General features: G+C 37.3%; 1 protein-coding gene across 2 annotated transcripts in view; it reads right to left on the minus strand.

Annotated features, from left to right (window-relative positions):
* Positions 1 to 14,850, minus strand: part of AMMECR1 (Alport syndrome, mental retardation, midface hypoplasia and elliptocytosis chromosomal region gene 1) — a 188,980-nt gene that overhangs the window by 81,400 nt on the left and 92,730 nt on the right. The window contains exon 2 of one of the 2 annotated variants that reach the window (XM_006873238.1): positions 7,836 to 7,946. The exons of the other annotated variant lie outside the window; for it this stretch is intronic. Coding sequence (XP_006873300.1) covers positions 7,836 to 7,946 — 111 coding nt within the window. The remainder of the gene's footprint in view (positions 1 to 7,835; positions 7,947 to 14,850) is intronic. 2 annotated transcript variants of the gene reach the window in all.

Consider the following 14,850-nt stretch of genomic DNA (forward strand, 5'->3'; position numbering starts at 1 on the left):
AGTGAACTAGGGATGGGCAAAAAGAAATGATTTCATAAATGGTTTTAAATACATTTTTGCTTTTGTTATAACTATAGAGTAACTATCCAGTATTACTCCCTTGCCACTCGGCAGAAATCACATTTACTGTGGCTATAACTATTTATATGACTTATCTCTTCTAGTATATTACAAACTCTATGCCAAAATTTAGGTCTAAGTTGCAGGATAAACTGGTTAGGTGCAAAATGGTAAGGTTTAGTTTATGGATATGTTACAGTCAATTGCTTGTATTTTACTCCATGTCTATCAAACTCAAGATCCAAGAGCCTTGAAACCATAAAAGTCCATTTCGGTATCTCTCATACCTTCTCCTATTTACAGATGGCCTTTTCTGCCTAAAGCTATTGTTCTATGGCTCTTAATCTAAGCAGCAGGGTGATTACAACGGGAGACTCTCCAGGAAAACTTGATAAGGAATTAGAATCTGAATTTAATTTCTGTGGCCTGGTGTGGCGCCGAGGGCTAATGAGCCAGACTGCAAAACCATTTGAACTGCAAGGTTGGTGGTTCAAACTCACAATCTGCTCCTCAGAAACCCTAAACAAGGTCACTATGGGTTGGAACCTACTCTACGGCACTTAACAACAACCACAACAGCAATTTCTGTGACAGTGGGTGCTCTATGGAGTCCTGGTGTGGCACTGTAGAATAATGCCTGAACCGCAAGGTCATTTTGGACCACAAGGTCAGAGGTTCAAACTCACCAGCCTATTATATTGAGTTAGAAATGACTCAATGACACTTAACAACAACAGGTGCTCTATGAGTTCAGACAGTTCTTTATAATTCAGGATCCATTACCCATAAGAATAGTTTTTCCTCTGTTTTCTCTTTCTACATTCTGCCAGCCATTTTTTAGACTTATCTTTGCGCATTAACACAACCATGGGCTAATGAAAGAATGTATTAAACTAGTGGCTAAATTAAGGGTCCCAGATTTCTGTAGATTAAATCTAGTTATGTGATTCTATGGATAATTTTGACTAATGAACATATAGTAACTTAGGTTTCAAACTAGACCTCATATTAAATGATTATAAAATCTAACAATTTCTCATTTGGTATTTTACGCATTGAAACTATCAAATTAGTTAAAAATTGTTGGACTCAGGCCACCATACCCTTCTGTAAAAATGCAACAAATTATCTTCTCAATAAAAGTATGGTATCTAAATACTAAAAAAGAGGTTGTATATTAAGCTAATTAGCTTTGCATAATGTTTTTGATACATCAAATTTATTTCTCCAAAAAGCATTCAGGAGCCTTGCCACAGACACTTGCTAAAAATACTCTGACCTTTGCATCTCTAGAATGAGCTTCCGTGACAAGAGTGGACACTCAGAACTGACTCAAGTATAGCTTTTCCTTTCAGAAGTAAGATTAATATGGATAATGCTACCACAAGAGGCAAAACAAAAGATGCAAAGAAAAAGAGAGAATTTGTTTAAACTAAGTACTCATAATGAGCCAAGTATAGTTACAAACATAATCAAGAATTATTACAAAGTTGTCCACTGAGAGGGGGGAACTATAATTATACTGCTTATAGGACTTTAAACATACTGCTTTTAGAGGAACCATTCCATTTACAGCAGCATCTAGGAGAATAATATACACAGGAATAAATTAATCTATCCAGGAATGTCAAGGACAGATATAATGAAAACTATAAAACACTGCTGAAAGAAATTTTAAAAGATTTAAATAAACTGAAAGATGTTCCATGTTCAGATGTGAGAAGGTGAATGGGAGTACACCCAAGGGTATACTTGAGTGTTGCTAAGTGCCATCAAGTTGGTTCTGACTCACAGTGATCATGTGTACCGTTTCCAAGCAGCAACTAGTGGGTTTGAACCACTGACCTTACAATTAGCAATCCACTGCTTATCCCACAGCACCAAGTCAAGATTCCTATCTTTAAGTGTGGCAGATGATATTTCTACACATGTTGTAAATATATGCAAGGATACTGTAAAGCATACAAGGTACAAAGTTCTGAAAACTATTTCTTGTTGTTATTAAGTGCCGTCAAGTCGATTCCTACCCATAGCGACCCTGTATAGGGTTTCCAAGGAGCGGGTGGTGAGCTTGAACCACCAACCTTATAGTTCAAACGGCTTTGTAGTCTGGCGCATTGACCCACAGTGCCACACCAGGACACATAACCAAATACCTTGAGGGAATGACTCACTGGGAGTAAGGACCTAGAACCACAGTCTCAAAGGGCAACTAGGTCAACTGGCATAACATAATCCATAAAAACAAAGTTCTACATTCTACTTCAGTGAGTTGCAATGAGGGTCTTAAACGACTGTGAGTGAACATCTAAAATGCAACTATTGTTCTCTTACTTGGGAACTACTGTTCCCAAGCAAAGAAGAGTGAAGAAACTCAAAGACGCAAGGCAACAATTAGTCCAAAGGACTAAAGGACCACACAAACCACAACCTTAACTATTCAAATTGATGAAAATGGAAACAAACTAAATGTTCATCAACAGATGAATGGACGTACAAGAAGTGGTACATACAATGGAATATTACTCAGCCAGTAGAAAAAATCCCGAAGTATTGAATGGAGCTTGAAGACATTATGCTGAGCAAAATATGCCAATCACAAAAGGATAAATATTGTGTGGCCTCAGTTATACAAAAAGACAATTAAACTAAAAATATCCCCCAAAGTCATCTTAAAACCAAACAACAGTTTAGCTTATACTACCACCACCACCAATACTTACAGAAGCAGATTGCCAGGTCTCTTCTCCTGCAGGCTGCTTTAGGTTAGCAGCCAAGCACTTAACTGCCACCAGGGCTCCTTCTCTGAAGTCTTGTGATTGTTGTTAAGTGCCTTTGAGTCGATTCTGAATCATAGTGGCCCTGTATAGGGTTTCCAAGGTGCGGCTGATGGGTTTCAACTGCCAAACTTGAGGTTAGCAGTCCTGTGCTTATCCCACACCACACAGTGCCACACCATGACTTTGAAGTCTTAGCCAATGAAAAATAATACAGTGATTTGCGGATTTCAGTTTGTCACCAATTTCTGTGGGTAGACTTCTATTAGTAATTCTGAGTTCTTCTGTTCTGCTTCTTACCTGCTAAAATCTTTCCTGCCTTTACACAGAATTTCCAAGTATAAAGAAAGAACAGTCTATCTGATAAGCTGTATGTTGCAATTTTCACAAAGTTGTTAGACTATTTTACATAGAAGCTATGGCTTTTTACAATTGCAAGGGAATCCTTTGCCTTTCTGTATGATTTATTTTAAGTATAAAATAAATCAAAAGTTAGGAAAGCATACAACTTGATGATGACAGGTATTTTGATTTTAAGACAGTGTGTTCATAGATACTTAATCCAGGATATATTTTTCACTTAAAAAGTTGTTAGTTATTTTTTAGTTTAGACTTTAGAGATTAAGGAACCACAAGCAAGGCAGATCATTGTCTTCTATAAAGTGTCTTTCTAAAAGAAGAAAGAATAGAGCTTAGCAGCATTCTGAAAACTGAACTAGTTGATCACAAATGAAGAGTAAATAACCAGATATTGTAATTGTATTAAATATAACCATATCTAGCAAGTCATTTATTTCACCGTTTGTTCCATTTTCTCTTTTCCTTTCCCCCCTCAACTCTCTAAGCTAATTTGATCCCATTTGCATCTTTTGTGGTTTACCGGGTTTTGAGATTGAAAGACCAGAACCCAAAAATCACTAATGTTCTGAAATACTGCATTATTCTTTCAGTCTAATCTCTTATTTACATGCAGCCGAAGAATATAACTTAATATTACAGAGCAGTATATTTTTGTTATAGGCATTATTCTTTTATAAGACATTAATTCAAGTCCATTTTCCCCTCCAGTCTAAACAACCTTGAGTACAAACATTATATAATCTCATCTATGGATTTTCTGAAGTTTTAAACATAATGCTATAAAATTTCATCCTTAACTCTTAACTAGAATTTTTAAAAGAAGTATTAATCCATGATTTCCAAATATTATTGGAACCTGTTTTTGAGTTCATTGTTTTCCATGAAGCAGCAAAACATAAAATCTTCATAATTTGCGTATTTGTATTTTATATATAACATAGAATAATAATTCAAACCCTGTGCTTAACTTCAATGTTTATGTACTAGTAAAGTTAAAATACAATTCCTAAAAGTATTATGAAATAAAGAATAGATATGTTTCCTAATTGTCCATTGCTAAGCTTACGACCTGATGTGGCTCTGCAGGATAAGCACTAGACTGCTAACTGCAAGGCCAGTGGTTCAAACCCACAAGTTGCTCCTCGGAAATTCCATACAGGGTCGCTATGAGTTGGAACAGACTTGACAGCACCTAATAACAGCAATAAACTTAGGCACATAAGAAAACTTTATTTTTGTTTTATGTGTAATGTAGCAGTTAAAGCATAGACTTTGCAGTCAGATGGCCTGAGTGAATTCTGCCTCTACTCCTTACTAGATGTGTAAATGGGTCCCGGTGAGATGATTCAGGATCAGCATCAGACTGTGAATCACCAAGTCGGCAGTTCAAACCTATCAGCTGCTCCTGGGAAACCCTATATATGGTCGCTATGAGTCAGAACTGACTTGAGGGCACTTAACAACAACAACAACAAAATTACTTAAATTCTCTCAAACCTCAGTTTCCTCATATTTAAAAGGTGAATATTAATACCTAGAGTCATTATGAGGACTATGCATATAAGGATTCCTGATGTGGTCCTGTCAGATCAGCACGGGTCTGCGAACCACAAGGTCAGCAGTTCAAACCCACCCGCTGCTCGTCAGAAATCATATACAGGCTCACTCTGAGTTAGAACTGACTCCATGGTACTTAATGATGACAATGACACATATAAAGCTCTTCAGCACTAAGTTCTGAATAAATAGTTGTTGTTGTGTTGTTTTGTGCCGTGGAGTCGGTTCTGACTCATAGCGACCCTGTGCAGGGTTTCCGAGGCTGTAAATTTTTATGGGAGCAGAAAGCCTCCTCTTTCTCCTGCAGAACAGCTGGTAGTTTCAAACTGCTGACCTTGCGGTTCGTAGCCTGATTCGTAACCACTACGCTACCAGAGCTCCTTCAATAAATGGTAGTTACTAATAAAATCATAAGTGCAGTATTGGACAGCAAAACATTATACTGTCACTCTTTAAAGAGGCACCTTATAATTGCTGACTCGAAAATGAGTCCAGATAATAAGTATTTGTATATCTTAAGACATGTCTCCTTCTGTTCATCTCTCTGAAACTCTTGATTCTTATTATCATATTAAGCAAAAGAATTAAGTCAAAGAAAAAGTAAAACCAGACTTGTCTATGTGTATATGTGCAAACACATACACACACACCCTTCTAAGTATGTATTATACAAGTTGAGGAAGTTGTGTAGCAACATCAGGAAAAAGTCACAAAGTAAACAGGAAGACCCATAAACTACAATAAGGGTAACAAGGTATATAAATGCTGGCAAATTTCCAAGTTCAGCTATGAACAATTCATTCATTATCACATCATCATCAGAAAAATATACTGTAATTCTTCCGGTAATTACCCTTGGAGGTAATTACCACAAATTCCAAAAAGTTATATATTCCTGTCCCATGTCAATATAGGCAAAATAATTTCACATTTTCTTTAAATAAAACCAAGTTGTGACTACAGTTACGAGTACTAAAGGTTTTTAGTATGTAATAGGTGATATTTCTAGTATGTATTAGGTGATAATGGGATTTCTGCCAGAATTTCAAGAAAAAGTAAAGAGGGTTCCTATCTATCAACTCTGACTTCTCAAATATAAAATAAAATTGAAACTTTATAATAGACTTCCACTTCTAAAAATGCATTCCTTGGAACAGTAAAAGGGTTCTGCAATAAGTCTGGAATCATTGTATTCTCTGTCTTTCTCTCAGAGATATACAAGCCTATTAACATAAAAGGTTCTGAGAAGTCTTACAGTGAAGACAGCTGTTTAAATGTTTAACCAATGTTTCCCAAATGTATTGGTTCATAGAAGCCATTTTCCAAATAATGTTTAAGAACAAGTGTTCCTTATAAAAGCATTTTGGAAAATGTGCGATAAATTGCTTTTCATTTATTATTAGAAGAGTACATGCATATGTACATGTCCAAGAAGAGATACTCACTGGCAGAATTTGCTAACATTCCAAAATGAGACTACTGTATTTCATGTCAGAAAAAAACAAAAAGACTAATATGCCTAGACTAGTACTTATACTATGCTTAACAAGTTGCATTTATTTCCAGAATGAGTATTTTGACCCCCTTACTGCTTGGAGTCCTGGTATGGCACTGTGGGTAAATATGCCAGACTGCAAAGTCGTTTGAACTGCAAGGTCAGTGGTTCAAGCTCACCAGCTGCTCCTCGGAAACCCTATACAAGGGTGGCTATGGGTCGGAACCGACTCGACAGCACTTAACAACAACAACAACTGCTTGTATGGAGTCCTGGTGTGGCGCTGTGGGTTAATGCACCAGACTGCAAAGCCATTTGAACTGCAAGGTCAGTGGTTCAAACTCACCAGGCTGCTTCTCGGAAACCCTATACAGGGTTATTATGGGTCGGAACCAACTCGACGGCACTTCACAACACAACAACAACTGCTTGTATATTACTTAATAAAGTTCAAACTCTCAATTTCTAGTACCTGTGACAAACTAAGAATAAATGTGATCAACAAAAACGCTGCTTTTCCATTCAGACTTTACTATAAGCAGCTGTGAGTTACAGCACACTTTCAAATACAACACTACTAAACAATATCACCAGCATTTTATTAACTGGTGCTATGAACCTGCGTTTATGCAACTCTACAGTAAAATGATGAACATTTCACAGCATTGACTCTAACCTTATTACTTCATTCTTTTAACATCTTTATTAAGTGTACAGAGCAAAATACTGTCATTACTACTTTACCTATGGAGGTTAAGCAATTTGCCCCAAGTACCAGTAGTTAGCAAGGACAGATTTCTTGTAGAACAGACAGTGCATATTGCAACTATAGAAACTATATCAGATAATCACCTTAAAATATGAACAAAAACAGGAAATTCCTTTACTAACAACATAAGGACGTTTCTTCTCTTGAAATAATTTTGGAACATAATTTGCTAGAAATCTACACTTGAGCAAAAACATTTTAGATGGCATGCTAGATAGCATTTTTGTGAGTTCAGAAATTAGGAACAAAGTCTTAACAACCATAATGTGATATTCATTACTTGTCATTGTGTTTGATGAAACAAAATCAGTAAGTTACAATTAATGCTGGGTGAAGTGTGAATGTGAATGATTATGCTGCCAGGATGTGGCAACACTTTCTTCTGAGGTTCTCCCGTCGATTTCACAAGCACATAAAAAAGTAAGACAAATGTGTAAAATGAAATAGACACCAACTATTTTTTAAATCTCCAATAGGGAAAACATAATTATGGCTATTATGATAAGTAATACATTTTGGTAACCCATGGATATTTGGTCATAGATTTCAAGTTAGACAAAGTAAACTGGTCACTGGAAGGAAAACAACAACAACAAACACCTGAAAACATCTATGGTAGAATATATATAATCATAGTATCTTAAGATAATATATGACACTAACATTGTACTGGAATTAAGGTAAACAGTCAAAGAGAGGAAAAAATTCTGACATTAAAGAAGTCAAGAACGTTAACATTTCAGCTAAGGAAAAGAAGTTAAAATATCAAGTTCAAACTTTAAATGTAGTAGCAGAGGTAACAAAAATTAGTCTTCACCTGGTAAGTGTGTACTCCCTGAGTCCTGAATGCAAATTCATGGCAGAAAAAGTACCTATGCATCCACGCAATCTTTTGTCTCGACCAATCTTCCATGTTACAAACAGTGGGCTGTAATGGAAGATAAAAAATGTGGTTAAATCAATTCAAATAATTATTGAGTACTTACTATACACAAGGTTAGATGCCTGACATATAAATACCAAAAGAGAGAAACTCAAGGCTCTGAGTCTAGTCCAATAGGACCAGACTTAACAATAAAAATAGCTGTATTCTATTGAATGCCATGATAAATGTCTTAAACAAATGATTTCTTTTGCTTCTCACTTTATCAATGAATTAGCCACAGAGTTAGTATATAATAATGAAGAAGGTATTCAAACCTGGGCAATCTTGACTAGTGTCTTCATCATCACAATCTATGGCATTATTCTTCATTTAAATCTCAAGTTATGATTGTTTCATAAATCTAACTTAGAAAACTAGGGAAAAATCAACAAATTCAGCAAATAATTACTGATTACATAGAGGCAAAACACTGTGAAAGGTGCTGTAGGAGAAACAAAAATACCTAAAAATGCAGCCGTTGCCATGTAAATTGCTACAATTTCATGAACTTGACCTATACTTATTGAAGTAGTAGCACCAATTACCAACTGAGAGGGAAGGAGTCTTCACATAAAGTATCAATCCTATCACCTCTGTATATAGGGTAGATTATTGTTGTTGTTATGTGCCGTGGAGTCAGTTCTGACTCATAGCGACCCTGTACTGGGTTTCCGAGGCCGTGAGTCTTTACAGAAGCAGAAAGCCTCATCTTTCTCCCGAGGAACAGGTAGTTTCGAACTGCTGACCTTGTGGCTCACAGCCTGATTCGTAACCACTACGCTACCAGAGACGGGCAACTCAGGCATTGGCTACCTAAAATGAGGGGATGATAAAGACATGAAGTGACTGGCCTACAAGTTTTCAAGAGGGAGTTTTTAGTTTAAGAGTGTGCGGGGGAAGATAGAGTCCCCACTGAATAGTTTTCATCTTGTCTAGACAGGTCTGGTGAAAGAGATGATGATAAGATTCTTATGATTCAATAGTGAGTAACTGTTATTATGACTAATTGTGACTGTCACAACTATAAAGGTAGAAGTTCTGTAACAAACACAGGGGATTACTTAATCTTATAGTCCAGAAACAGAGGACCCTAGGACCATTAAGTAAGAAGAGCACAACCTGTATGCTGAACAAATAATCTGAGAAGCTGGGTTATATGAAGAAAAACATGGCATCTGGATTGGAGGAACTCTCATTAACAACCTATGATATGCAGATATCATAGGTTGCTGAAAGTGAAGAGGACTTAAAACATTTACTGATAAAGATCAAAGAGCACAGCCTTCTGTATGGATTGCGTCTCAATGTAAAGAAAATGAAAATCCACACCATTGGACCAATAAACAACATTCTTAGCAACGGAGGAAAAAATTGAAGTTGTCAAGGACTTCATTCTTCTTAGATCAACTATCAGCACTCATGGAAGCAGCAGTCAAGAAATCAAACGACGTATTATATTAGGCAAATCTGCTGCACAAGAGCTTTTTAAATTGTTGAACAGCAAAGATGTCAGCTTGAAGACTAAGGTGTGCCTGATTCAAGCCATGGTATTTTCAATAACCTCATATGCATGTGAAAGCTCGACAGTGAATAAGGAAGACCATAGAAGAATTGATGCTTTTGAGTGAGTTATGGTGTTGGAGGAGAATACTGAAAGTGCCATAGGCTGCCAAAAGAACCAACAGATCCGTGTTGGAAAAAGTGCAGCCATAGTGCTCCTTGGAGGCTAGGATGGCCAAACTTCGTCTCTCATACTTTGGACATATTGTCTGTCAGGAGGGACCAGTTGCTGGAGAAGGATATCATGTTTGGTAGGGTCAAGGGTTAGAGAAAATGAGGAAGACCCCCAGCGAGATGGATTGGCCAAGTGGCAGCATCAATGGGATGACTTGATAGCATCTAACAACAACAACATTCCAGAGAAGCAGAGACTCCAGAGATAGAGGCAGAGATGAGGACATGGAGAGAGACAGCTGCTGAGGACTCTAGACTCATGGAAAGAGAGGGACTGAGTGCTGGCGGCCAGGAGGCAGGCTCGCAGAATGTGCCCTTTGGTTGTTTAAATTATTGTATATTCCTGAGTGTTTTTGTGTACACCCCCCTGTCCCCCTACCCCCCAAACAAACAAACAAACAAACAAACAAAAAACAGAGGGAATGGAAGCAAATACTGTTGAATGATGATGCATGGAGGCGATTGTAATCACTGCAATGAAACTATGGTGTAAAGTTAATGTTCTTCCATGTAAACTATCACTCAGGTCACAGGAAAAAAAAAAAATGCAGGCATTGCTCTCTAGGAGCTAGTACAGGAGGCAGATATGTTCACAGCTAACTATAGTACAAGACAAAAACAAATAAGTACCATAAACTAAGTCCAAAATGCCCTAAATTAAGCTACTGGTATAGAAGAAAACTTCATGGAGTTTACTAATACGCACCTTGGTTTAGAAAAATCAGTAAAGTTTGGAATGGGGAAGAGCAATAGCAACATTAAAGCCCCTTGCTGTCTAGTCCATACTGACTCAGAGCAACTGTATAAAACAGATTAGAACTGCCCACAGGGTTGCCAAAGCTGTAATTTGTACAGAAGCAGACTGCCACATCTTTCTCCAACAGAGTAGCTGGTAGGTTCAACCTGCCAACCTTTTGGTTAGCTACCAAAAGTTTCAACCACTTCTGTCACATGGGTTCCTAATATCCGCATTCACAAACTAATACTCTGAAACTATAAATTTTACTTTAATTTTTAGATAAAATTATTGCCTAATAATACAATTTGTCAAGCATCAAAGATAAAAGTATAGATTATAATCAAATATCATCAAGAAGGTACGTAGTTTCAAATATAGTTTAATATAGATGTTTGGATTCTTCAACAAACCACTGACATCCTCAGTGAATACTTAAGTCTATGTCAATTTTTATAAAATGACGTAATTCAAACATTTTAGGATATTTTATAAACAGAGAAATATCCTAGAGTTGGCGTGGTCCATATTAACATGAGTGTTCACCACATTACTGGTATATTTCCACTTTCTAAAAATTTAAATTTTAGTGGCACATATCATACCTTATGTATTTCTTTACAATACCCTCTTTTAAAATACCCTCTAGCCAGTCATCAATAATTGGATGAAAAGATATCCTGTTCAAGTGCTTCATCGCCCACCTCAAACATTTAAATTCTGCTGAATTCTGACAGACTGTCATGAAAGCAGATAAGTTCACAAATAAATAATGAATACAAACCAGGCAGTAATCAATAGTCAGAGCTACCTTGTTCATATGCTCAGGGGCATTGAAAAAGATGACTTACAAGGCCAAGTTAACTGTCAAAGTCATTAAAATGCTGGATGATCTATGGTAAAGGTGCTAAAGTAAAAAGCAAATGGTGAAGGCAAGGTTTTCTGCTTTATACAACATATAACTCAAGACAAGATACCAATGGTCTAGTTAGAGAATTTTCTTGAATTGCTCTTCACTAATACAGGCAAGTCCCCAGGTTACAAAGGAGATCCATTCCTTACTGTGTCTTTAAGAATGTGTAGTTAAGTTGAACCAGGTGCACACAGTCTTATTTAAGCTTTACTTTAGAGCAAGAAGGAGTCCCAGTGGTGCTGTGGGCTAGGCCTCCAAGATTTACCATCTTAGAAATACTATACAGGGCTGCTATGAGTCAGAATTAACTAGAAGGGAGTGGGTTTGAGTTTTGTGAAAGAAAAGGCTTGGAGGCTTTTCAATGATTTAAAAGCTGCATGCGCAGCAGGTGAAGAATTTGTTGAGAATAGGAGTTGGTTGGCTACTTTCAAAATGAGGGCATGAGGCCATAAGGCAGATGTTAAGAACCAGAAACAGCCTGTGGTTCATTAGGAAGACAAGAATTAGATGGACCTTCCTACTGGAGTCCTAGTATGGCACTATGGTTTAACACGCTGGACTGTAAAATCCGTTTGAATGGCAAGGTCAGCAGTTCAAGCTGACCCGTCGCTCCTCAAAACCCTATACAGGGTCATTACAGGTCAGAACCGACTCAATGACACTTAAAAACAACAATCTTCTTACTAGAGTTGTGGTGTGGAGCTGTGGATTAATACATTGGACTGTCAGGTCGGTTTGAACCTTAAGGTTGGTGATTAAAACTCACCAGCCGCTCCTTGGAAACCCTATACAGGGTCGCTATGAGTGGGAACTGATTTGAAGGCACAACCTTCATACTAGTTTTTTTATTACTCATACAAACACGGTTGTTGTTGCTATTAAATGCCGTCGAATCGGTTCGAACCATAGCAACCCTGCATAGTAACCCTGCATAAGATTTTTGAGGAGCAGATGATAAACTTGAACTGCCAACCTTGTGGTTCAAACCAACTTTGCAGTCCCATGCATTAACCCACAGTGCTACACCAGGACTCTCATAAAACAATGTTGTTGTTTTTAAGTGCCGTTGAGTCAGTTCCAACCCATAGCGACCATGTATAGGGTTTTCATAGGAGCCATGTGGTTCAAACTCACCTTGCAATCCAGCACATTAACCCACAGCACCACACCAATGCATCTTTTAAGATGAATTTCACCTCTTCATTTTTCACTTTCTAATGTGCTGCAACTGAAAGTCAGCAAGAGTTTTTATGGTCAGTAAAATATCAATCCTCTCCTATAACCACGTCTAGAGAAAGTTTCTCTACATAAGCAGGTCCTTTGGCAGCTTCAGAAGAAACTGAATCATACTGTAACATACACAATCACATCTTTAAAATACCATGAAGACTTCTCAGCAAAACAAAACTAAGTCATGTACTTTCTTCCTCAGTGACTTGAGTGAGAAACCTAAAATCATGAGTCAATTGATTTCCTATCAAAAACACTACAAGTGAAAGTTATTTAAAAGTACCTTTGTAGCACTGGACAGCTAACGTCAAGATTGGCGGTTGAAATCTACCAGCAGTACCACAGGAGAATGAAGAAGCTAGCTACTCCGATAAAGATTTATCGTCTTGGAAACCTTGTATAGGGTAGCTATGAGGCAGAATCGACTTGATGGCAGTGGGTTTGGTGTTGGTTTGGCATCTCCAATTATCTTATTTATCCTACATTACTATTAATATAACCTTATCTGCTCAAGCAACCATTCAAATTTTAAAGAGAAAAGGAACACAAAATAAAAACATTATTATAAAATATGTTGCAGGGCTTTCAGATACACTCCCACTGCCATTGAGTTGATTCTGAGACTGTAAACCTGAGACTGTAAATCTTTCAACCGTGGAGTGACCAATAAATTTGAACCACCGACCTTGCAGTTAGCAGTCCAATGCCTAACCCACATCACCACCAGAGCTCCTTATAGGATATATAGTGGGGAAATTTATATAATCTCGTATAATGCTACAGTATCAATGATGAATTCAGGGGGTAGGATACTAGAAGATAAGTTGCATTGTGGTAGGTTGAGAAAGGGCAAAAGGCACTCCATGAGTAAGGGCATGGAGATATAAGTGTACAGTACATTCAGAGAATAGTGAGTAGTCTGACAGCCTCTTCTAGATTGAACATTCTATGAATTTTAAGCACTGTTGAATATGTGTTCTCAAGATCCCTCGTAAGCAGAGTAGATGCAGAATCATCTGCATTTTTCCTGTTCTTTACTGTCCTAGGCAATATCCACGTGTGGGGGGGGGGGGGGGGCGGGGGTTATCACAGGGGAAGTCAGAGATGGAGGCTGTGCTATGAACAGCTGACTGGAGATGGAAGAAATCAGATTTTCAGTACACAGAATAAAAGTATCCCTGAAAAACCTGGGACTCTATTCATATATCTATATATGAAGTTAAAAATAACTAAAATACTTAAAAACGTGTTTATTTAATGTGGAAAAGAACCTGAGATGTTAAACATTTTAAAGTACATTTGGACAGAATAAAAATCACTGCAAGCAAGAGATTGCATCTTGTGTGTAATAACTATGGGAACATTCGATGTGTATTATCTAAAATTAGCAATAAAAACATAGCAATACACAAAGTGAAGAAATAGCCAGTTTCATTCTTAAATGTGTTATTAAAACATGTATGAGCTCCCCAAAGGACATAAGACATCAACATAATCAGAAATAGATAAAAATTAGAAAAAAGCTTTTGAGACCATTTAGAGTAGCTGTTGCTCAATGACAAGGAAATAAGGAAAACAGCTCATAGTAAGACCAAGATTGAGTGATTTGGGGAAATACTTTTACCATATGGTTTGAGGCCACCTACATACATTGAAAAAAAAATATTACCAACTGGAAAGGCGCTCAAAATGAGATGAAATATTAATGGAAATGTTTATCTGAGGGAAACCAGACATAGCTTTTAAAGGAATTTTCCTACTTCTGAACATTCTGTACCACTGTGTTCTGAGAAACCTTTGGAGGAAAGTAAATTCTCTCCATTTTTCCAAGTCTGTAGACAGGAACAGGAAGTAACCACCTAATCTAGGTGAATCTTCCGTGCCAACTGGCAGCCAATATTGTCAGGTCAATAGTGGCTCTAAGGGGAAATGTAGGTTCCATGGAATCAGCAAAATACAGAAATCCAATGTAAACTGCATTGTAAATTGTGATGTAAATGATGAGTTGGATATCCCCCAGTCTGTGTAACAAGCCACTCCCTTAGCTCCTCTTTTAAAACTCCCTTAGCTCCTCTTGATGACTTAGGCCAGAACAGATTTGAAATGTGTTTGTAGGAGTGGTACAATTATAGAAGACAATGAAAAAGGTATATTAACAATATTTTACCATAAATCCTCATCTCCCCTGCCATACCAAGGCAAGAAAAGATATATATGACTCCTGGAGTAGAGGTGTAGAATAAGCACTTGGCCACAGGGTCGTTTTGAACTGCAAGGCTGGCAATTCAAACTCA

Source organism: Chrysochloris asiatica, unplaced genomic scaffold (assembly GCF_000296735.1).
Source record: "Chrysochloris asiatica unplaced genomic scaffold, ChrAsi1.0 scaffold00231, whole genome shotgun sequence".
NCBI lineage: Eukaryota > Metazoa > Chordata > Mammalia > Afrosoricida > Chrysochloridae > Chrysochloris > Chrysochloris asiatica.